The sequence below is a fragment of the Phyllostomus hastatus genome, unplaced genomic scaffold, assembly GCF_019186645.2.
Source record: "Phyllostomus hastatus isolate PE091 unplaced genomic scaffold, TTU_PhHast_1.1 phas_contig_86, whole genome shotgun sequence".
In the NCBI taxonomy this organism is placed as follows: domain Eukaryota; kingdom Metazoa; phylum Chordata; class Mammalia; order Chiroptera; family Phyllostomidae; genus Phyllostomus; species Phyllostomus hastatus.
In genome coordinates, this window is record NW_025333977.1 from 69,165,968 (window position 1) to 69,191,696 (window position 25,729).

Below are 25,729 nucleotides of genomic sequence, written 5' to 3' on the forward strand. Positions count from 1 at the left end.
GGTGGGCATGAGAAACAGTTGAAACAGTGGGTCTGAAAGCTGGTCTCTAACAACGTGAGACTACTCATGTACACTGTTATCAATTTATAAACCACTCATCAATAATAAAAATGGCGGTGGCAGCTGCTGTCACCATACATTAAGTGACTGCTCTGTGCCAGGGACTGCACCGAGAGCTTCATGTCCATGACCTCACTGACAAGTGCTGGCTCTTCCCTTACCACATAGCTCCCAGGCGGCCCTATGCCATTTGGGGAAGTAATTCACCTTCTGGGATATCCTTGAAGTTCAAGGAAGGTAATGACACATGAATAACAAGGGGGATGGTGAGGACTGTGAGGAAGGGAAGAGAGCGACCCCGTAACTGGTTTGCCCATAGGCTCTGAATCACAGGCTGCTGAGAAGGTCAGGGTCACCAGCTTTGACCTGGGGGCTAATGGGAAGGTTCCACAACCTCTAGCTTTCTCCCATCCTTCTTGTTTCTGCCCCCAAATTGACACATGGTTAAAGAAAAGAAGGGAAAGACTGATGCCTATAGCTGAAGTGTGCAGTTCAGTGGCCAGAAACCGGACTTGTCACATGCAATCAAATCATCATAGTGTCAGTGACAGAGTTAAGACAGTTGAAAAAACAGTTACTATTCCAACTTCCAATTTTCAAGTTATTGTTGGGGCTGAAATTTCTCTCACCTCAAGTGTTTTTATTTTGGAAAATCTCCAAAGCACACTTTAGCCATATTTGCGTAATTGAAACATGAAAAAAATAGAGATGTTTTCAGCCACATTAAACTCTAACCAGATGCTCTTTAAAAGCTTTTTTGAATGTACATTGCACCTTTTATTCTAGCAGAATCATTTTATTCACCCCTGAACTGCATCCACCATAGACTGAAAATACTAACTCTTTTAAGAGTGATGGCAACCCACTCACACATACAATCTCCAGAGCAGATGTAAAGATCCCATTAGCCTTTCTAAGTCTCCCTCTCTACTCACACCACTGGGAATCCAAGTCCAAACCAACTTAACAAACATGCACTGAATACTTTCTGTGTACCAGGAGCAAAGTTGAAGGATGGTAAGAAGTTGGCATGAATATAACTGACTTGCAAAGTGAAAATGACACATAAGATTCCTCTGAAAAGTGTCGGGGCCAGCACCCTACCTGGCTGACCTGAAGACAGTGCCTCTGGAATCGTTTCTTCTAGTGTCTATCAAAGAGAGAAGTGGTTTGGGCATTTAGAGGAAAAGCAGTGCAAAGAAAAATTGACGACTGGTTTCCTAGGGCCCAAGAACTCTCACGTCACCAACCTCAGGAAAAGCCTAGAGTGAGACCCGGTAGTTCGTCACTCCCGCAGTGTTGGATCCCCCAGCAACCGCTCTGACCCTTGCCATTCTCCACAGGAGCCAGAAAGATCTTTTTTGAATGTAAATAGGATTATGTAACCTTCCAGGTTAAAACTCCACAGTAGTTTGATTTTATACTTGGAATAACACCCATATTCCCTACCACAAACCACAAGGGCCTGCCCTGACTGGGCTTCTATTGACCCCTTGGCCTCCCTGGGTTCTCCTACTTGCCCCACTACACCCCAAGCCACACTGACCTCCTGGGGTTCCTAGAACTCCTTTCTTACCTCAGAGCCCTTTTGCTTACTGTTCCCACACCTGGACTGCTCCCGGTCTCGCTCCTTCACACTACTCAGGTCTCCTCTGTCATCAAAAGCAGGCCATGATTTTCTTTTACTTTCTTCTCCTGGTGCTGTTACAAATTGTAATTATCTGACTTATTTGTTAACTTGTTTTTATTTGATTCATCCCATAGACTTTAAAACTCTAAGACAGCTGGAACCAATAACATCCGCTTTTTAACACCGTATCCCTAGTGTGCGGGACAGTGCCCCAGCACAGCAGAGTTGTAGTAAACCATCGTTAAATGGATGAGAGATGTGAATTAAATTGAAAATAATAAATTAAAAAGAAACAATATAAGAGGGACATCTTTTTATTTTATTTTATGTCTTTACCACCATAAATATTGTTACTAAAAGTAAAGCTTCGAATTCCGTTGGAAGTTTTTCATGTATTCATTTAACCAGGACCACCCTGCCTGAACTTGAGAGGCTGAGAGAATGGAGACCTAACTTATGGCTACAATTAGAAAGTTTCAAAGGGATTGCCTGAAACCACCAGGTCTGGCATATAATGCACTTTGAATAGGGGGGATTAGCCCTTTCTCATTTCATTTGTGGTTGAAAGCAGAATTGCTCTTATGTATGTATTATGTAGTTCCTTAAGAAAAATCACAAAAGAACCTTAATGTCAAGCACCAGAACACTTAGAATGAAGACCTCACAATGTTTTCCTGGGAAGTTAGTGTGAAACTGGGCTGAATGGAGCACCTTGTTCACCCCGCCATTTAGCCCTAGTCTGGGATGATAGACCTCGGAGTTGGGAAAACTGAGAAGTGCCCTGGGTGCCTGTCCCTGCCTCCCCAACCTTGTCCAATAGCTAAAAATAAGGATCTGCAATCTTCAGGCTGTGCCCTGTGTGGTTCTTCGGTCAGTAAGGACCAAGTCTGGCAGGCTTCTAGGAGTCTGGCCACACCACAGAAGGGGGCCTAGAATTGTTTTCCTGCTTAGGGATGCTCTCTGGAGCCTGGAGAGGGCTCCGGGTGCTTGTCTACCAGGGGAACAGCAGCTTTTCTCCAGTGGTCTGGTTTGCTCAGCCCTTAGGATTGCTCTTTCTCCTTGGTGTGTTTACTTTCTCTGCTAGGACCATAGTTGCTCAGCATCCAGTTTATTTGGATGGGGTTTAGCTTTCTTGCACAATCTTATCTTTCCATGTTACCTGCTCCCCATTCCCTAGCTGGTGCTTGGGATCTGCCCCCAGTTTAGGCAACTTACCTGGAATAATACTGCAGCCACCTGCTCACACTCTCCCTGCAGGGTTGAAATACCCACTTGTAATCTAGACCACTCATCCCCATGCTGGGGCAGACTCACCCATTCTTCATCTGCACCTCATAGCTGGCCTCTGAGGTTCCAGCATGCTTCATCAGTAACAGTGCATAGAGACACTAGTGGCCCCTTCAGCGCACAGGATAGCCTTGCTTAAACTTGGCCATTACTCTGGGGACGCTGTGACACAGCGGCTTCTCCAAGGCTTATGTTAAGTACAGGGCACCCAATGGTGTGAAATTTAAAGCCAGGTCACACAGTTTTCAAGAGTAAGACAAGAGGCTAAAATTAGATGAGCCCAGAGTTTCTTTTCAGGTGTAACATTCCAGTATCCCAGAAAAAGTCATCGGGTTCCAAATGCTATGTGTTTCCCACTGCACCTCCTTGACTATACTTTCCTGCAAAAACACCCCTGGTGGTTTCCCACTGTCTGTGGAGTATAGTTACAACTTCTAGCATCAAAGCACCTAAGGTCTTTAACATACTGGTAGCAAATAAAGATTGCACTTAACCTCATTCCAAGCTGGACACCGCACCCCTGACCTCCAGGCACAGGAGCAGCTTGCCAATGCTAAACACAGCACGTGCTCTCCTGCCACGTGCTTACATCACGTCCTCTGCCCAGAACATCCTCCTCGCCCTTCCCTGGCAGAAATCACTACTCCTCCCCCAAGGTGTCCAGTTTAAATATTTCTACCCCACCCCCACCCTGTGAAGCTTCCCTATTCTGCAGCTCAGGTACACTCGGGCAGACTTATGTTTAGCCATATGTTATGACACTGGCTCAGTAAAATCAGAATTTTGATGTCTTACTAGACTGTTTTTGAGGAGCAGGATGGTGTAACATTTTACCTATACAGCACCGAGACCTTGCATAGCACATGATGTATTGAGGGCACTTAGCAAATATCTGAGTTAAAAATTGGGTACCTGTGGATGTGTATATCTGTCCTTTAGGCTATCAGAGACAACAGTTAGTAAGGCAAGCTTTGAGCTGAAAAATTAAATAGGTTCTTTGCTGATACAATGTCTCTCCTTATAAATCCTTATCAGAGGACATCTTTTAATTTCCTTTTTTTTCGAGAGAGAGAGAGGGAGGAGGGGGAGAGAGAGAGAGACCGAGAGAGAGAAACAACAATGTAAGACAGCAACATTGATTGGTTGCCTTCTTGTATACGCCCCAACCAGTAATCGAACCCATGACCTTTTGGTCCACGGGGTGATGCTCCAACCAACTGGACCACACAGGCCAGGGTGATATAATATCTCTTAATAAGATATGCAATTTACAAGAAAAAGAAAAGACAAGAATGAACTAACATTTTTAAAGAGAAGAAGGGCTGAGAGGGGATAAAGACTTCTAACTCATATTTTCCTGTTCACAAAGGAACGTCTAGCCAAGGAGAAAATATTAGTCCATTTTGAGTGGTATTCCTTCTCTCCTTTTTTCTCTAGTTTTCAGAGAACCCATGCCCATTTGGAAAAGGAATATAGACTTAAAAATGAAGAGAGCCATGCAATGATATATATCAACAAAGCTATTGAGTGATGATAGCCATGCCAAGAGAAAAGCATTACATAATGACATCAAAATAGGACACTTGAGGAATGTCTTAGAGCTTAAGCAGCTGTCACCTGGTATTTTGGCATTCTTGAAGTATATGAAGAAATAGCCCCTGGAAACTGAAGAGTACAAATTATTTGCAAAAACAAGATTCCAAGGCCAAGAATATGTTTTCCTCATCTATCTCTATCTCTCTTCCACTTTCTTGAAGTTAAACTGTTAGTGTCATTTTCACTTTAGAAAAACATGAAGCCCCAAAATATGTAAAATTCCAAAGCATTGTGTACATGTTGGTTTCAAAGGAAGAGAGCAGCATGCCTAATTATACCGCATTTTCCTAAACATACTTGTTTATTTGGAGATACTTTTTTATTTTGTGGATTATCTAGACCTTTTATTTTTATGTATAGGTCATTAATCCCATCGGCAGAGAACGTGAAGGAGAGGATAATATGTGACATTTAAATATGTCAGTTTTGCTGCTGGTAAAATGTCTGTTAGGAAAAAAGTTTAACACCCTGGAATTTAAAAATGATGGATAGGTTTAATATGTGTGTTTTTCTTATTTCTTTACCTTCCAGCTCACTGAGGTGCTGTTCCAAAATTGCTTTATTCTAGGATCACTTCTTTCCTTTGTCCACTTGGTCAAAGTGGTCAGTGATGCTTCCGCTAGTTAATACACATTTATTGTGCACTGGCTGTCAGCTAGGAGCTGGGGCTGCAGTGTCGGAGGGTGCACTCTGCACTTCAGGAACTCCCAGTCTATCAGGGGAGCACTAAGTACGCTGGCAATTGCAATAAAGTGAGATTGAGGGCAAAGCATGGTTAAACTCTGGGTGCCTTGGGAACACTATGGAGGGACATAACCCACGTGGGGTGGGGAGAGGACAGTAGGAAGGATGGGATCTGGAATCTGGGCCAAGAAAAAGTGAGGCATGCTAGGGAGCATGGTTTCTGGTGTGCTGTGATCTAGCTCTGCTATCAAGAACCCCAAATTTCTTTCGAAAATTTTTTGCAATTCATCAAAACAAACAAAAAGGACAAATTAGTTTAAACTTTACCATATATTTTCAAGAACTAGTACTATTTATCTCTTTCTACACTTTCCAGACATGCAGTAGTAACTGTTAGTGAAAGTTGAGCAAACAGGGTTAGGTTTTCCTGGATCATTTTCAAGTCATCAACTGACAGACTCACAGAATGTTAGTGCCCGAATGGCAGTAAGATATGACCTTTTTTTCAGTGCAAAACCTTCACAGAAGAGAAGTTTAGAGTCAATGAAAAAATGACAGCTAAAGGAGTAGGAATATTTTTTCTTCATATTTCTCTTCTTGGTTGCTTGCTTGCCCATGAGTAGGCAGGAGGAATATGAACTTTTAGAGAATCTGTTCCCTTTCCTTGAGGGACTAGGGCTGATGGAGCTAAAAACTGTCAGAACTGAGAAAGTAGCTGGCAGGGTGAAAAGACGGATTGCACACAGGGGCAATGAACAAATAAAGAGTTTGAAGATAATAGAAACCACTGTTGGGTAAGGGAATTACAGATGTGGAAAGGGGAAACAGCTGGACTGCTCCCACAGTATTAGATTGGAACTGGAGCTCTCAAGATGCATTAATCATTGTATTTAATACAGGTAGGCAGAGTAATAGATATGGCTATGTGTGTATGTGGGGGTCTATTCCCTAGTTCTTCTGGTTGAGCGGGTCGGTAAGCAATGGGCACGTTCTAGTTCAGTGAGCACACTCGAGGCCCAGATCTTGCTTTCCATATACTGTTTTCCATAATGGACCCAGGTGTTCTTGAAGATGTAGCTAATTCCAAGGCTGGTAGAGAAAGTACAACATGCATATAGAACATTTTCTTCTGCCAGAAAGTAAGAAAGTACCCAGAAAATGTGAGGACTTGTCAAAAGAACACAGCTTGAAGGGGTTCCCACTGAACAAATCTGAGATCATTTGGGCATCAAAATAAATAATGGTATTAACTGATTATAACCCATTGATTAAAGTAGGAATCTGTACATGCACACTGATTAAATAAATACAAAAATAAATAGGGGAGAAGGGAAAGCTCTTTTTTGCAGTAGACAGTTTATTTGGGAGCAATATATTTACAGTCTCAAAGTATCTTTCCACAAAGATACTTTGCAAAGATATTAATTGCGAAGGGAAAAACTAACTTCACAGTGGAGAAATATGGCAGATACACCTTAACCAAGTAGGGCTGGTATGGACCAACTCCGTTTATGTGTCTCCTGATATGATTAACTAAGAAGAGTGCAGCACTGCTGCTATAGCAAGGGTGTCAAACTCATTTTCACTGGGGGCCACATCAGCCTCGAGGTTGCCTTCAAAGGACCGAATGTAATTTTAGGACTGTATAAATGTAACTGCTCCTTAACTAGGGGCAAGGAACTCTATGCTTGGCCCTTTGAAGGCAACTGCGGGGCTGATGTGGCCTCTGGTGAAAATGAGTTTGACACCCCTGTGCTACAGTATTCCTGCCAAAACAATGCACAAATGCTGTCTTATTATTAGGAAACATCATTTGACCCTAAATTTGATGAACATTTTACTCTTCAAAAATATCAAATCACAAAAGACAAGGAAAGGCTGCAGAACTGTTTAAGATTCAAGGAGACCCATGACAACTAGCTGTAACATAACCCTGGACCAAAGGAAAAAATAATTTTTCCCATTAAAACATATTATTATTACTATTATTATTTTGGTAAAAAGTTGAATGGGAACTATGGATTGGAGGTTAATATTATATCAATGTTAATTTACTGGATTTGATTGTGGCTATGTAGAAGACTGTACTTATCTTTTAGAATAGTAACCCTAAAATATATAAATTGATTCAGAGAAATATAAACACACAGACACACACACATACATATGTATACAGGGAGGTGGGGGAAGTGGGAGAGCAAGAGAAGTGAGGGAGGGGAAGGGATGGAAGAAAGGGAGAAAGCAAATGTAAACTGCTAAAAACTGGAGAACCTGAGAAACATGTATATGGGGATTCTTTGTTATTTTTATATATTTTCTGTGTTTTAAGTTATTTTAATGGTTAAGAGTTAAAAATAAAGAGCATGGGTTTTGGATGCCTCAGATCCAATTCTGAATTCTCAGTCTAATATTTATCATCCATGAGACTCCAGGGAAGTTATTTAATTACTCTGAGCTTCAGTTTCCTTATTTCATCACCAATAAAGGACTAATATAAAGGAATGCTGTGAAGATTAAATAAGATAATGCATAAATTGAGCACTGGTCAGTGGTGGGTTTATCTGGTAGAGGACCTGATACCCAAGGAATGGCACAATGCATACTTGCTGAAAAAATGAACAAGTTCCTCATTCCTGCCCCTTTCACTCCAAATGGACCAAGTAATACTACTTAGAGAAAAGTACACTCTTCAACTTTTAGCAATCTAAGGTATGCGATTTATGAATAATATAAAACAAAAACTTGAATAATAATAAATGTCACCACACATTTGGATGTTGCTTCAAAGTTTGCTCAGCACTTTGTACTCATATTTCATGTGACACTGAATGGAACAGGCAGGCATTCAAGTTAAAGTTCAACACTGTGTTAATAATAGCGAATCTCTACAGTGCCTTGGGTTGACTGTCAAAGAAGAGGTCATGCCCTTGCTACTTAAATCTCAAACAAGGCTTGCAGTGGTTCATGGCTGCAAGGTACAAAATGAGGTGCAATTTAATGTCCATCTGGGCATCTGTTCCTAAGATGCTGGCACTGCTGTGTTTGTCGTTCACAGTGTATTTGGGGAAGTGACAGGTCAGAGAAGGGGACCCAGGTTGTGACTGGGAAGTTTCTTCTCTCGGCCAAGATGTGCACATGAATTTGAAATTACCCAAGAGGGTGTTTCAGAGCTGCCTGCCAAAGAGTGGTGTGTTCTAAACTGGAGAACAGCTGCTGGGCACAGGCATGCAAACACACACACAGACATACTCACAGAGCCTATACCTGCCTCTACTTGTCTGCTCTGCACAGATGGCTCCTGGCTTTTGGGTCGCCTCATTCTGAAGCCCCGTCCAGTTAGACCCTTTCTTCAGTGGAGACTGGCAAGCCGTGGGGTGAGAGATTCTGCAAGGTCGCCTGTCCTTCAGAGCATGAAGGACGCTGCCCCGCGAGTGAAGAGGCTTATATTTAGTGTTTGGGCCCAGTCAGTGCTGGGCTCCCCACTGCCTCTCCTTTACAGAACTATCAGTGGACCCTGGTTGCAAATCCTCTGTGGCTTTGAAGTTCACAGAACAAAAACTGAGAGAGTGTCCAAAAAGAAGAGAAGAAAACATTGGTGTTGGTTGCTGGATTCCACTATTGGATCTTGGTGGGAATGAGAAGAGAGGACTGCCAGGCTTGATCAAGCAAAGGTGCCTGAACAGTAAGGTAAGTGTCCCTACTGCTGCTGAGGATGGGCTTTGGGGATATTTCTGCACAATGTGACATCTGGAAATTGACACCACCACTCTCCAAAAGCAGGATCTTCTGGATATTATGCAAAGGGATGCATTAATCTCAGGTACAATTAAGAGCTTATGAGGATGATGACTTTTAAACTGATATGAGTAAGAGCTGTTTGCAAAATAGAAGGACTATTCAGACAATAAGTTTTGCCAGAATGGTAGGCTTGAAAGGAAACCAAAATAAAAATTTAAATTATTATCCTCTTAAGAATAAGACAAATGGTTAAAAATTTAAAAAATGGTTCAGGCAAATAATCTTCCTTGTTAACAGCTTGATTTTATAAGCTGATGTGAATGATCAATATATAATTTCCAAACCATCATGATGTGATGAAAATAGAGAATTATACTGGGTAGGCTAGATTAGAGAAAAGAATTCTCTTTTCATGGAAAGACAGAAGAAACTAGTATCTTAAAACTGCAACTAGATTGCATTCTTTTTTTCTTTACTTTTCTTCATATTTCTTTGATACTAAGATTTCATTAATTGCAGCCAGAATACAGAAGCATATTTTTGAGGTAGAGTTTTTGGAAGGTCTTCAGGGTTACCACCTCAAAGAACATGATTGGATATCCTTGGCACATCACATCTCAATGTCAATAGGAAATGATGCTGAATTGCTGCCAAATGATACGGGAGAAAGTTCTGCTCACTATATTTGCTCAAAGGGAGTACTTGTCAATGTTTAGGGTGACTGCATGCTTTTGAATACTGGAGCCCCAATCAACGGAGAGTATAAATATGTCAGTTAAAATGCTCGACATAATAATTCTTATTTCTCTTCAAAATATATGTGACAGATGATCACATATATTTTTTTTTCAATATCTGTGCAAGTCTCAAGAACTTCAAGACATGCAGTATATACACCATACATTCATGACGTTTATGTGTGTGTTAGGTTTGTATAAAGGAGGGCAAGGAGTATCGTACTAGTGGAGAGCGCTCTCAAGTTAAGGCAATGTTCCTCTAGGTGCAACAAAAAATGCCTTTCTTGTGGTGACACTTTCCAGTATACAGGCATACCTCGTTCGATTGTGCTCTGCTTTATTGCACTTCACAGATGCCATGGTTTTTTAAAATTTTAAACTGAAGGCAAGATCCTCCACTAGCAAAATGATTATGACCCACTTCAGTGTGATACTTGCTGTATTGCAGTGGTCTGAATCTGAACTTGCAGTATCTCTGAGATGATCAATCATCCCTTAGAAACAAATATTCCAAGTAAATACACCTCCACAGAATCAATTGATACTACTATGAAACTCCCATTATACTTAATTAAAAGTTAGCATACTTTACGAGCTGTTTGCTCTTGAAAATTTGTAAAGGCAGATAATGGTCACAGGTTATTCTCACTTCTTTAAAACAAATATGTAGGGCAATTAAGACAGGACTATTCTTGATGAGCATTTTCCAGAGCAATGTGGTTTGGGTTTATATGATAATGCAAAAATACCCTGTAAAAATTCTGGGCAAAGCAAAGTATTGATTATAAACAAAGAAATGTAATTTTTTAAAAGAGCTTTGTTTTGAAAAATGGGGAGAAAGTAAAGGGCCTTGTATTCTCCCTTCAGGATAGAGTTCATATTATTCTTTCTTTTAATTTAAAGCACAATTTTCAATACCAGTGACAACAGCTCCTTGCTTTTCTAAGATGTCACATTACAAAACATTTAAAAAATGTTATTTGCTTTTATTTGCTTTAGGATAGGAACTACTGACCACCAGCATTTAATAATCATTCACAATAAGCACAAAATAGCCTTCTTTCTGTTTCATTATAATTAAGGGAAGCATATTTGTAGTAAAGGGCTTAATTTGTTTTCTCATTTGTTTATTCATTGAGCAAATGTTTGAGAGCACCTACTATGTGCAGTGCATGAGGCAAATATGGTTTCTATGTGCCAAGTGTAGGAATCTTCACAGAGGGGCCAATTACTAGTGCTTTGAACATATATATTGTTCATATTGTTGACCATGTAAGTGCTTTCTCCCTCCTTTCTGATTAAAAGAAAAGTGAAGGACACTCCCATAATTACGTTTCCTACTTTTTGAAGGTTATTTAGTGTCTGTGAGATATGGAGACAATGTAACACATCAAATAACCAAATATTCAAGTTGAATATACATTTTAGTGCAAGTACCTGAGCCTTCTTTGAAGGATGTTGACATTTCTGCTGACCTAAACTACACAAAAGGCTCACATACCTATAGGTGTTCCTTTAGAATTGGCTCAGAGAGGAAGTCCATAAAAAAGACGTTAGAACAAAATTTGCGCTATAACCTCATAGCTATATGGGGTTCAAATACGATGGAAATTTAAGATGTTTCTATCTAATCTGTCTGATAAAATTAGTCAGTCACTGGAGGCCACATCTGACAGAGGGGCAGTATTTGGTTGGGGATACTACTCATAACAACAATGCCATTTTTATACCTATGAAGTGTTAACATTGTTTATAAATCGCAGTATCAGTCACTCACCTGAGCCTATGGTGACCCTGCACAAAAGGAAAGGCAGGTCTTATTCCTTGTTTAGCAGGTGGAAAAACTACGTGTTATATGTTTAAGGGACTAGCCCAGTTAATTTCTTTCTGATGCAGTCTCATTAAGTAATTTCTCAAATGAAAGACTAGAAGAATTCTGAGTTCTCAACATCAGTACTCACAGCTCCAACCTACTTATGAGGGTGGCAGACACTGGAAACTATGCCACAAGAGGAGAGTGTCAGGCTTCTTCCCACACCCCACCCTCTTCCTGCCTCCATTTCCCTTCTAGGTAGGCACTCCACACTTCAGTTCTTTCCTCCAACCCTTAAAAAATCAGGTTTGTTGATAAAACAGATAAAAGCTCCTGCTTTTTTCCTTTTTGGGGGGTGCGGTGCAGAAACCGTATAGTATATTAGTATCTTCACCTGGATGTGAATGCAAGTGGAGTTTTAAACTGCTCATAAGTGCTACCACCGTCCTGGCAACAAAAAACACTGTCTCATCAGATCAGACCAACTGCCACCCAGTTTTGATTCTGTGTCTGGTGGAAGCATAAGTTTGTCCTTGTGAAAAGCAGTGTATTATGGGTAAGAGCGAACACAGCACAGGAAAAAAAATTCTCTATGTGGAAAAATAGTAAGCATCGTTAACCAAGAGCAATATCAGTAAGGCAGAGCTGAGCAGAGCAGTCTTAAGTGGATGAAGATCTTTTTGATAGATTTTGAGAGAGTACACTGATCTGGCAACTAAGCTCCTGAGGGTAACAGTGTATAGGCTACCAGACATATAGTTAGTACTACGTTACTAGCAATGGCCAATTAAACACACAAGACTTCATTTCTTCCTTGCATTTTTCCTGGAATTTACTGAGTACTTATTTAAAGTTTGCTGTCATTGTTTGGAAATAAGCTGCATTGTAAGCTACTGTCATTGTTAAGCTACTTTTCTCTTGTTTTGATGGCTTAAAATGAATGTCTTAGGTCTTCAAAAAGGGTCTAGAGACAATCCCTTGACTAGGAAAACAGACTCAGGGGAGGAGAACAAGGTGGACCGAGAAGAAGCTGCTTCTGTGTGCTTCTTCGAGCTGCTGCTCTGGCCTGGAAACGAAGAGAGAGAGGCAGCTGCCTTTGAGCCATGGTATTAAACTACTAGGTTGTGACTAGCGACACCAACATCTTGGTTTTCAGCTGCTCTGAACATCTTCACATGAAGCTATTTTAAGAACCTTTGCATTTGATCAGGGGGCACATGGGGTTAAGCCTTGTGTTTTCCATTTCAGTTTTAGATCCTAAGCAGGTGCAGTTAGTAGTTCAGGATTTTGAAAATTATTATTGTATATCACCCCAGCTAATGCAAAAATAACATTATAATAAAGAAGAAAAGTATGTTATGGAGATGGAGACATGTTTCTTAAATAAAATTAAAAGTTTTTAGGAGTTGAATTTTAGAAATCACTGATATTTTCCATCATAATAATTGTTTAGCAATTTTGGTTAAACATATATAAAAAATAAAGCCATTTGGCTAGAGTTAGGATAATATATAACTATGCTCAGGCCCATAATATCCTATTTATTATTCTTAGAATATTGCTGACAAGGATACCACTGTATATTATGGATATGTAGGATTGTCTGACAACATCAAACTGTGGTTTCCATCTTTTTTTTGTTTGCCAATGTCTACTTTACTTTTTTGATTTAATCTTTATTGTATTTTTTTCCATTACCTTGGTCCTCTTATGACTCCACATCCCCCAACTCACCACATTGTTGTCCATGAGTTCTTTCCTTTTTGCTCAATCCCTCCACCTCCTCACCTCCCACCTCCAGCTGTCATCTGCTCTCCATCTATAAGTCTGTCACATTTTCCTTGTTAGTTCAGTGTGTTCATTAGATTCCACATATATGAGCGAAATTTAGTGGCATTTGTTTTTCTCTGACTGACTTATGTCACGTAGCATAATGTTCTCCAGGTCCATCCATACTGTCAAGAAGGGTAAAGTTTTCTTTTCTCAGGCCAAGTATAATTCCATTGTGTAAATGTCCCCCAAGTTATTTTATCCACTCACCTGCTGATGAATACTGGGACTGCTTCCATATCTTGGCAATTGTAAATAATGCCACAATGAACACAGGGGTGTTTATGTTCCTTCAAATTAGTGTTTTGGGTTCTCTCAGATATATTTCCTGAAGTAGGATTGCTGTGTTAAAACATAGTTCCTTTCTTAATTTTTTTGAGGTATCTCTCCATACTGCTTTCCACAGGTGCTGCACCAATCTGCATTCCCACGAACAGTGCAAAATGGTTGCCCTTTCTCCACATAATTGCCAGCACTTGTTGTTTGTTGATTTATTGGTGATAGCTATTCTGACAGGTGTGAGATGATATCTCACTGTGGTTTTAATTTGCATTTCTATGATGATTAGTGATGTTGAGTATCTTTTCGTTTGTCTATTGGCCATCTGTATGTCCTCTTCGAAGAAGTATCTATTCAGGTCCTTTGCCCATTTTTCAATTGGGTTGTTTGTTGTTTCGGTGTTGAGATTTGTAAGTTCTTGATAAATTTTGGACATTAACCTTTATCAGATGTATTGGCAAACATGTTCTCACATCCTGTGGGTTGTCTTTTTATTTTGTTGATGGTTTTCTTTGCTGTGCAAAAACTTCTTAGTTTGATATAGTCCCATTTGTTTATTTTTTCTTTTGTTTCTCTTGTTTAGGGAGATATATCCTATAATATATCTAAGAGCAATGTACCAGAGTCTGGTGCCTATGCTTTCTTCTACAATTTTTATGGTTTCATGTCTAACATTTACATCTTTGGTCCATTTTGAATTTATTCTTGTGTGTGGTGTAAGAAGGTGGTCTAGTTTCATTTTTCTGCATGCATCTGTCCAATTTTCCAAACATTATTTATTAAGTAGACTATATTTAGCCCATTGTACATGCTTGCTTCCTCTGTTGAGTATTCATTGATTATAAAGGTGTGGGTTATTTCTGGGTTCTCTATTCTGTTCCATTGATCTATGTGTCTGTTTTTATGCCAGTGCCATGATGTTTTGATTTCTATGGCCTTATAGTATAGATTGATATTAGGTAGGGTGAGTCCTCCAACTTTGATCTTCTTTTTCAGAATTGCTGTTGCTATACAGGGTCTTTTGTGGTTCCATATAAATTTTTGAAATATTTGTTCTGTTTCTGTGAAATACATCATTGGAATTTTGATAGGAACTGTGTTGAATCTATAGATTGCTTTGGGTAGTATGGACACTTTAATGTTAATTCTTCCTATCCATGAACACAGTATGTGCTTCCACTCAGTGGTATCTTCTTCAGTGTCTTATAATTTTCCAAGTACAGGTTTTTTTACATCCTTGCTTAGTTTTATTCCTAGGTATTTTATTCTTTTTGTAGCAATTGTGAATGGGATTGTTTTCTCAGTATCCCTTTCTGTTAGTTCATTAACTGGCATATAAAAATGCAACTGATTTCTGATATTAAGTTTGTATCCTGCTACTTTGCTGAATCCATTTATTAGTTCTAGAGTTTCCTGGTGGAATCTTTGGGGTTTTCTATGCACAGTATCATGTCATCTGCAAATAATGACAGTTATACTTCTTCCTTTACAATTTAGATGCCTTTTACTTCCTCTTGTTTGATTGCTGTGGCTAGGACTTCCAGTACTACGTTGAATAAGAGGTGAAAACAGACATCCCTGTCTCATTCCCAATCTTCAGGGGGACTCTTGTAGTTTTTGCCCACTGAGTAAGATGCTGGCAGTGGGTTTGTCATATATGGCCTTTATTATGTTTAGGCGTGTTTCCTCTTTCCCACTTTGCTGCGAGTTTTTATCATAAATGGGTGCTGGGTTTTATCAAATGCTTTTTCCACATCTATTGATATGCTCATGTGGTTTTTATTCTTCCTTTTGTTTATGTGGTGAATTTCAATAATTGATTTGTGCATGCTGTACCAACCTTGCTTTCTCGATATAAATCTCAGTTGATCACGGTGTATGATCCTTTTGATGCATTGTTATATTTGATTTATTAATATTTTGTTGAGGATTTTAGTGTGTATGTTCATCAGTGATATTGGCCTATACTTTTCTTTCTTTGTAGGTCTTTATCTGGTTTTGGAATTAGGATAACGCTGGCCTCATAAATGAGTTTGGGAGCCTTCCCTTCTCTTGAATGTTATGAAATAGTTTGAGAAGGAGAGGTATTAGTTCTTAGAATATTTGGTAGAATTCATCTGGTCCAGGGCTTTTGTTTGTTGGGAGTTCTTTGATTACTGCTTCAATTTTACAAGGTGTAATCTGTCTATTCAGATTCTCTGATTCTTCCTGATTTAGTTTTGAAAGATTGTGTTTCCAGAAATTTAATCATTTCATCCAGGTTGTTCAATATGTTAGTATATAGTTGTTCCTAGTATTTTCCTAAAATCCTTTGTATTTCTTTGGTATCACTTGTTATTTCTCCTCTTTCATTTCTGACTTTATTGATTTGGTCATCTCTGTCTTTTTCTTGATGAGTTTGATTAAAGGTTTGTCAATCTTGTTTTTCTTTTCAAAGAACCATATCTTGGATTCATTGATCTTTTGTACCACTTTAAAAAGACTCTTATTTTGTTTATTTCAGCTCTGATGTTTATTATTTCCTTCCTTCTACTCATTTTGGGCTTTGGTTTTTTAAAAATTTCTTTAAGTGTAAAATTAGATTGCTTAGAGCTTCCTCTTGTTTTTTTTTTTTTTTTTGAGATAGGCTTGTAATGCTATGAATTTCCCTCCTAGGATTGCTTTCCTAGTGTCCCACAGATTTTGCATTGTGTCCTCATATTCATTTGTTTCAAGGTATCTTTTGACATCTTCCTTGATCTTGTTATTGACCCATTCATTGTTTAATAACATGTTATTTAACTTCCATGTCTTTGTGTGTTTTTCAGTTTTCTTCTTAATCTCATTTCTAGTTTCATAGCATTATGGTCAGAGAAGATGCTTGACATGTTTCAATCTTCATAAATTTATTGATATTTATTTTGTGTCCTAACCTGTGGTCTATCCTAGAAAACGTTTCATGTGCACTTCGAAAGTATGTATATTCTGTTGCTTTGGGATGAAATGCTCTGAAGATACCAATTAAATCCATTTGATCTAGCGTGTTGTTTAAGGCTGCTGTTTCCTTATTGATTTTTTTTTTGGTCAGGAATATCTATCCATTGAAGTTGATGGGATGTTAAAATCTCCAAGTATTACTTTATTTCTGTTGATCTCTACCTTCATGTCCATCAAGATTTGCTTCACATATTTAGGTACATCTAAGTTGAGTGTGCAAATGTTTACTAGGGTTATATCTTCTTGTTAGGTTGTTCCTTTTATCATTAGGTAGTGCCCTTCTTTGTCTCTTACTACAGCCTTGGTTTTAAAATCTATTATGTTGGATGTAAGTATTGCTAGCCCCACTTTCCATTTGCATGAAATATCTTTTTCCATCCCTTCACTTTTATTGTGTGTATCTTTCAATCTGAGATGGGTTTCTTGAAGGCAGCATATATATGGGTCTTGTTTTCTTATCCATTCAGCTACCCAGTGTCTCATGGATGGAGTATTTAAGCCATTCATATTTAAGGTGATTATCGATAAATATGTATTTAGTGCCATTTATTGTTAGACTATTTTCCTCTCTTTTTTTCTTTCTTTCTCTCCTCCTCCTCTTCCTCTTTCTTCTTCTTCTTGAAGCAAACCTTTTAACATTTATTGCAGTACTGGTTTGTTGTTAACAAACTCCTTTAGCTTTTTCTTCTCTGGCAAACTTCTTTTTCCAGTGATTTTAAGTGATAGCCTTGCTGGGTAAAGTAGCCTTGGTTATAAGTCCTTGCTTTTAATCACCTTGAATATTTCATGTCACTCCCTTCTGGGCTGAAATGTTTCCTTTGAAAATCAGATCACAGTTTAATGGGTGCTCCCTTGTAGGTAACTACCTGCTTTTCTCTTGTGGCTTTTAGGATTCTCTCCTTGTCTTTAAAAGTTGTCATTTCATTTATGATGTGTCTTGGAGTAGGTGTATTTGGGTCCAACTTGTTTGGGACTCTCTGAGCTTCCTGGACTTGTATGTCTTTTTCCTTTATCAGATTAGGGAAGTTTTCAATCATTATTTCTTCAATAGGTTCTTGATCCCTTGCTCTCTCTCCTCTCCTTCTGGTATTTCCATGATGAGGATGTTGTTATGCTTCATGTTGTCAAAATGTTTCTTAACCTTTGCTTTTTTAAAAAATTCTTTTCTTTTTGCTCTTCTGCCTGGGTATTTTTTCCTACCTTGTCTTCTAAATCATTGATTCTATCCTTGGCTTCATCTAACCTACGTTTTATTTTTTCCAGTGTATTATTTATTTCAGATATTGCATTCTTTATTTATGACTGGTCCTTTTTTATGGTTTCTATGCCTTTTTCCATGCCGTTGAGTATCCTTATAATCATTATTCTAAACTATCTGATAAATTACTTGCCTCCATTTGTTCTAGTTCTTCTTCTGGGGAATTCTCTCATTTTTCATTTGGGGTCTGTTTCTTTGCCTTCCCATTTTGGCTGCTTCTTTGTATCCTTCTCCCCTGCCCCCAGCAGTGAGAACTGCTGATCAGTGATATTCCCTCAAGCTGTAATCTGCAATTGAGTTTAAGCACCACAGGGCAGGACAGAGTATTTTTTGTAGGTGAGGCTGTTGCTTCCCCTCAGGCTGATGCCATTTGGAGAGGGGTGCTCTGCCAGAGAAAGATGGCTTCTGCAGTATGGGGAATGACTCAGCACAGGGATCCTTGTGGCTCTTCCTTCAGTTCTCTCCATAGAGCCACCGACCCCTGACTGTTCTGAAATGTCTCTAGTCTTCCTTGCTCTCCCTCTTCTGAAGCCCAGTATAAGTGCCTGCAAATAAAATTTTGTGTGTTGGCCCTTTAAGAGGCTCTCTGTGTCTCCATCTGTCTCTCCCTGGCAGACAGAAACACCACTGATTTTCAAAGCTGGATGTTATGTAGGTTCCTTTCCAGCTCTGGTGCTATCGGGTTGGGAGCCCTGCTTGGGTTTAGACCCCATACTTCTCCGAGGGAATCCCCGGCCACTGAAACATCCCTCCTGCACTTCAGCTGCTGGGAGCCCAGCCTGCCATTTCGTGTCTCCTCCACTCTCCCTACCAGTCTCGTTGTGGTGAAGTGGTTTCTTCTGTCTGTCCTTGGGTATAAGGCTTCTCTCCAGCTAGTGTTCAGTTGGTTATTCAGGATGATTTCTCTACAATTTAGTTGTAATTCCAATTGGTCCTGGAGCAGGTTAGTGTAGCGTCCACTTAACTTCTTTGCCATCTTGGATTCTGCCATGGCTTACCTCTTGAATTCTGACAGTTAGAGACAAAGATCCACTCCCTGAAGCTACACAGAGTTGAAACAAAAGTAAACGCAATACAAAACAAAACCCATTTCTTTTAAAATGTTTTAAGCTAAATATCTGCAAATTTCTCTGAAATTTATATGTTTTCCCTGCATATAAATCAAACCTTAATAAAATAAATGCAAAAGAGATATTAAGAATCACCATCTTTGTTGTCTACATTAAAAGCCTTCCACTGCAAAATTCAACCAGCATATTCTACTTTTTTTGTTGATATATGGAATTCTTGCCGAGGTTTTCAGTGGGAAGAAAATAAAACACAATTATAGAGTACTAAAATAAACAAAGAAAAAACAATCTGTGGCAAATAGCTGACATACTCCACTCCTACCCCTCATTTTACAGATAATGAATTGAGAGCTGTGGGAGTTTTCCCAAAGTCTCGGGACTAAAGATACTTGTTTTTCTAGAGATAGTTAAAAATGATGAAGCTACAGAAATTCAACTCTCTAACTACTCTCATGTGACACTGATTTAGTTAAAACTGCACTGTCTGATGAAAAAAGGCATGGGCAAAACTATGCAAAAAACTCTAAGTAGCTGCCTTCCAAATGCTGTGTTGAGAAATTGGCCAAAGGCTGCTGGCTTCTGACAAATCCATAATTACGAGGGAAAATCAGCTGGTTTTAGTAGTTGCTAGGCATTATTGTATACATGGTATCTGTCAAAAATAACAGTCACCACCCTGCCACCACTAGCGACACAGCCCTTACTCACTGGGGGAGGTTGTCACAAAAGAAGATGACCCTGGTCATATTTGGGAGGGGCAACCACTTGTTCATTTGTTTACTTATTTATGTAACAAACAAATGCCAGGCACTTTCTGGGTCCTACAATCCAATGTTGATCTTGGAATGACAACATAGTGGCATCTAGATAAAGAGTAATGCTCATGATTAGAACATAGTAAGGGCTGTTTGAATACAGAATTATCAGACAAAATCCCAGTTAGAACTAAACCAGTAAATGCATGTGTTTATTATAATGCATAATGCCTAAGAGCATGGGTTTTCCCAGATGGCATCATCAGTTCTAACGTCAGTTCTGTGTAATCTGAAGTTACTTAACCTCTCAAAGCCTTCAGTTTCCTCAATCATAAAATGGTGATAATAATGTACTTGCCTTGTGGGAAGCAATAAATGAGAAATACAAGTATGGTCAGTGGCACATAAGTGTTCGACAATCAGGAGCTATTATTATTAAGACAGAAAACTCCCATCATGGTGGTATAGATTGGGTCTAACAAGATTCAGCCTTAAGAATGTAGTATGCCAAATCCTTCTGAGAAACAAACAATGCTACAAGGCCCAGAATACACAAAGATACAAAACTTTGGATCCCTTGGACCAAATTAAGAAGACTGGGGCTAGAAACATCATTTAGAAACCAAGGGAGCTGGCAGTGAAATGATGTGTTTTCTTTGGGACCCTAAGAACCACTTCTCCAAACACTACACACCCATGCACAGGTATGAATTTAAAATGCCAAATTTTGTGGTGTTCCCATAAAAAAAAACCCAGGAAGTTTATTATTAAACACAAACCATACATTTCCTTGATCTATGTTAAAGAAGTAGAAATATTCTTTTCTATTCCCTGAGATTGTCTAGCCACAATCAAGTAACTATTTTTTTTTCCAATTATCTTGCTCTCTCCTGCCATAAAATTTAAATCATGTAATGAAAGTTCCACACTCACAATGTGTTAATTCATGGGCTTATGGCCCAGAGGATTCTGAGGAGACAATGAAATTCCTAAATGTGTGTAAATTATTTCAGAATGGGAAATGACTCTTCCTGTGTAGCCATGATTATTTACATAACACCACCTTGGGAGAATGTTAATGGGAAAGCATTAAATTACTGCTTTTAAAACAAGGCACTTCCACAGGGTTTTACTTGTTCTTTCCTAATTTGGAAAGACAGCAATTGTACACACAAAACAGCAATTTTTGCTATCCTATTGGTAAGTGGCTAGGTCAGCTTTCAGAAAAACTGTACTGATGCATTAAAAACCTGCCCAGTGTGTGGAGGGAAGGCTCCAGCTCAAACTGTACTGTATCTTGCGCAATCCTGAGATTAAGAAATCAGGCCAGATGGGAGCTGTAGGTCCATCACTTTTTTTTTTTATGTTGTATTATCTTTAAGTAAAAAGACTTTTCCAGTCCTGTCACCTAGAGATATTTTCACCCACTGTCTGTTTGGCTGCCAGTCTTGTCTTTCTCTTCAGCAATGGTGAGGCAGATACCCTTAAAGTGAGCAAAATGACCAGGAAGTTGGACTCCTAGCTAAGTGTTGAAAGAGGCCATCACGCCTCTTTAGTTTACCTCAAATTCATATGCACTTTGTAATTTTCCCAGATGGTATCATAAAACTGCAACCATGACCTAAGTAATATAGTTATTTCAATGAGAATTCTATTATTATATTCCCATGTACATCTGGATAGTTCATTTGTACAAGGCAATTTTTGCTGAAAAGAGATTTCGAAAGGTCCAGGTAAGGTCTAGTGGAACTAATCTGTATAAAAACAAGACTTTTTTTTTAACACCAGGAAAGAACATAAAGATTTTCACTTGTACTTGTAACTCTAAAACAGTAGTTCAGCTTGAACTGGTAGCTACAAATTTACATCTCTTGGCTGTGTTACAAAATATACAAGTATTTAATGAGTTCAGAGTTAGATCAGATACATCCTAGTGGCAAAATGCCAGTTGCCATATTAATGGGGTTTTTGCATTTCTACCCTTTGCCCCACTGACCAGAAAACATTTTTCTCAGAGTTTCCTTTAGCATACTTTGGCTATATTACTAATTTTCAGTAAATTCACACCTCAGTATCCACAGGAGATTGTTTCTAGGACTACCATACCAAAATCTGTGGATGCTCAAATCCCTTACATAAATTGGCACAGTATTTGTTTATAACCCTGTATACTTTAAATTATCTCTAGATTACTTATAATACCTAAAAAATGTAAATGCTATGTAAACAGTTGTTAGACTGTATTGTTTAGGTAATAATGACAAAACAAAACATCTCTACATGTTCAGCACAGATGCAAATGTCATAGGCCTAACTATAATAGTACTCATCAGCAACGATGTCACATTTTTCTTCCAGTATTTTTCTTTCAGGATGAGGAACCTGTGGTCACAGAGGGCCAAATGTAGGTTTTTTAAAGCAGCAAAATAGCCTCTGGTGTTTAAAATTTTCCAAATGTGACAATATATGACAGGATCAGAGTACAGGGATTAGTAAAACAACTAGTCAGGCACCACATAAATGAATCAGATGAGATTTAACTCATCTGAATGATTCCAGAGGAAGCTTACATTCTCAGCAGAAGGTGAGCGACATACCCTAGAACAGTCAAGGGTGCAAGCTTCTGGATCTTAAAGCACTTACTAGGGAAACAGAGTCACAGAGGATGTTGCCCATGCACAAAAAGAGATCCCCTTGTTCAGCTAAGGACTCATTCTTCAGTTCTCAACCATTCTTTGGGTAAAGAGCCAAAGTGGGGCTTTGTAAGACAGCCCTTCACCGACTGGCTCTGGATCCTTTGCCACCATTTCCTGCTATCTTTACAAGAGTTCTTCCTGCTCTAGAAGTCATACTGTATCTTGAGTAATGCTGAGATTAATAAACCTGGCCAGATGGGAGGGTCACTGGAACAGATCCCGATCAGCCAACATGCAGAATGGGTACAGCCTAGGCTGGCCTGGAGGAGAACTGAGCTCCCACCAAGTCTGACATCATCACCTGCAAGCGTATGTCTCTGGGGCATTCCACCATCTGGAAGGCTGTGCTTTTGCTTATAATGGTGTCCTGACTGTCCCAACTTGTTTCTGTGTCCCTTTAAAGAGCCAACCCCTTCTGACTTACTGAAGTGTCCAGGTCTGATTGTTCCTCAATCCCAGTCTTCCACTGACAGAAATTTTGTATTTTCTGCAGATCTTGTGCATAGCACACACAGATTTCTCTTCAAAACTGACCTGATTTCTAGATTCCCAAGCACAATTCATAAATCTGATGGTGAGAAGATATGTAAAATGAATGACTTCCAAGATGGGTTTTAAGTAAGAAAGAGTGAGAAGAAATAGCTCATTGATAAAAAAGAGAGAGTACAAGCTACTTTCAAAAGCTTAATTGCAGCACAGGAGGCTGCACACCTGAGTCTAAAGTATGCCATGTGGAGAAGGGGGAGTGAGGACAGTAGCAAGTATGGGCTTCCGAAGAGGGAAATGCTCTTCTGGAACGCCTCCTGGGATGGCAGCATCTTGACCTAGCAGTTGTTTTTCATTTCCACTTTCCAAACCACCTTTGGGTAAGGATTAATGACCTCCCCTCAGCGCACTGACCTGGAGTGTCATTAATCTCCAGGTAATGCCATGTTGGCCCTGCTTTAATGATACATGAGAAATTCTGCATGTTAGGTTAAAAATGGTTAATCTTACAGCCACTTAACTACCCCTGTCAGTGATTACTGAGACTTCCCAGAATTCCTTTTTTGCCTCAGAATTCATTAACATTTTAATCATAGTCTAAAAAAGAAAAATTCCTCTTGGAGGATAAACTGAATTTTCAAAAACATATGTCAAAAAGGATGTTACTAGTCTAAATTTCTAAAATTAGTATGTGTTTCATGTACTTGGAAATTGAATGTTGCCACCCCTAAATCAATATTATTGGTCAGGTTCAATCATAGGCTATTTCAATTTTAATTTTTGGTAGGAGAATACATTATGTACTAAAACAGCTTTGTAAATGGGCTAGAAAAAGTGATATAGGCATGCATATTTGTATGCTGTTAGAAGAATATTCGAGACTTAAATAATACTTGTTAAGATTTCTTGTGAACACTGTGTAAGACAATAGCTACAGCTAACTATAGCAGAAGAAACAAATCACGTGCCAAATATAAATCATTTCATGAGGAGAGAGTCAGATACAAGCAAATATTTTAACAGAGAGATTAGAATGACAGCACAGGTGAAGTGTGGCTGTTCCAGACAGAAGTGACAACAGAGGTGGAAAATGTGAAGAAATGAGGGAGGCAGTGGCAGGACAGCAAGCCCACCAGCGGCAAAAACAGTTGTTCTCAGCCACTCTCTAGGGGAAGGGAACACAACAGAGGTGATTGATTTCACCCCCACTTTTCCTGAGTTTCTTTCCACTTGAGGAGAGTTAAAAGGTAAGGGCATTTACTGACACTTTTTAGTGTCAATCACTAAAGCAACAGGGCTACACCTTCTGCCACTCCTGCGGACTGGGAAGAGGTCCTCAACTCTAACCTTTGGATTCCTAGGGTCTGCAAAAGCAGGCCTTGCTCACTGCACTGCATTCTTCTCTGTCTTGGTCACTGTCCTCTTGGTCTTTAGAAGACAAGCCTGTGCTCCAAGCCATTGTCCTTTAAATGAAGTTGTGAATTGCTAACAGTTTTGTTTAAAAGTTTATAACAATGGTAACCACATTGCTAATTCTCTTTGGGGTATCTCAAACAAAATCTGGTTCAAATTTCTTGTTAAAAAAAAAGCAGCAGCTCAGAGTTTTTAAACAAACACATAAAGGCAATCAGCGTAGTTAACAGTCTGTGTGACCACAGAAGATCTTGGTCTTCTGATACTTGCTTGGGCAGAGGTCAGGGCGGGTCACTCAGTGAAAGAGCTTCCAACCAGTCTGGATACTCTGCCAGAGCCAGCTTCTCTGCAGCCCCCACCATGCAACTTGCATGACTGTGGGGTGGGAGTGGCTAGGGAGGGCTGTGTCCGCTACAGCCTACCTCTCCAACCCCAACACACACAGACAGTAGTTATCTTCATTTCAGGGAAATAAGAAGCAACCTCTCCTCAGAGGATGACTAGAAGCCCCAATATGGTTACCTGGACTCTGGGCCTACAAGTAAAAAAGGGGTATAAACGGACACTTCTAATAATAGAAAATCTCTGCATTAAGGCAGCTGATTAAACAAGCTATTGGGAATCTTGGCAGTGCCATCCTCATGGTTCTGATTAGTTGGGGTTTATCTTTATACAAAGATCATCAATTCTTTAATAATGTCTCCAGCATTCAGGGTACAAAGACCTTTCTCTTTAGGGTAAAGAGGCAGATCCATTTTAATGCAACAAGCTATTTGAACAAACCTGCTTATTGTAAAGCCAGTCAGGCCAAACCCAGAGGTTTTCCTGTTTCAGTTTCCCAGGGGGACGTTTGTAACAGCCACTGGAAGTGTCCGTGCTATGGCTTCTAGTTCAGTCCACGGTGGCAGCCAGCACGTATCTCCACATCCCTGCTACTGCCCTTCTCTGCCCATACCTCCTTTGTGCTCAACACTCAGAATGGTTTCGTCATCTGCCAAATCCATGCTTCCAACTTTCCTAGAAAAACCTGATTCAAGATTTGGGGAACAAACCCCTAAACACTCTAGATCTCTAGGTACACAGAGGGCTCATGCTGAGAGTAGATTTTGGAAAAATTAAAATGTTTATCCTTCACTGGTTTGGTGCCATGCCAATACCTGTGTGGCATCTCTAAAAGCGCAATGATAGCCTTCAGAACGGAGCTGTTCTGCTCAGGACTCATGGTTCCCTGCTTGTCTTTCTGGCCAGCTCTTGCATCCATTCTGAGCTGCTGCCTTCTCCATGGCCTGACTGGGTTCCACTTAAAGAGCCACTCTGTTCATGTGGTGAGACTTCTAATCACTAGTTGCCTTTCAGAGACTCTTGGCGTAGGATCACAGAGTGCACAGGAATACACAAAAGCTGGAGAAGGTCTTTCACAA

At 39.5% G+C, this 25,729-nt stretch overlaps 1 protein-coding gene across 5 annotated transcripts in view; it reads right to left on the reverse strand.

Moving 5' to 3' along the window:
• CMSS1 (cms1 ribosomal small subunit homolog) overlaps positions 1-25,729 on the reverse strand; it is a 382,394-nt gene that overhangs the window by 62,119 nt on the left and 294,546 nt on the right. The window contains exon 1 of one of the 5 annotated variants that reach the window (XM_045851013.1): positions 8,522-8,701. The exons of 3 other annotated variants lie outside the window; for them this stretch is intronic. In XM_045851013.1, the coding sequence (XP_045706969.1) occupies positions 8,522-8,576 (55 nt within the window). In that variant the 5' untranslated portion in view covers positions 8,577-8,701. Of the gene's footprint in view, positions 1-3,004; positions 3,124-8,521; positions 8,702-25,729 lie in introns of those variants that run through there. One more of the 5 variants, XM_045851014.1, reaches the window with a different exon arrangement.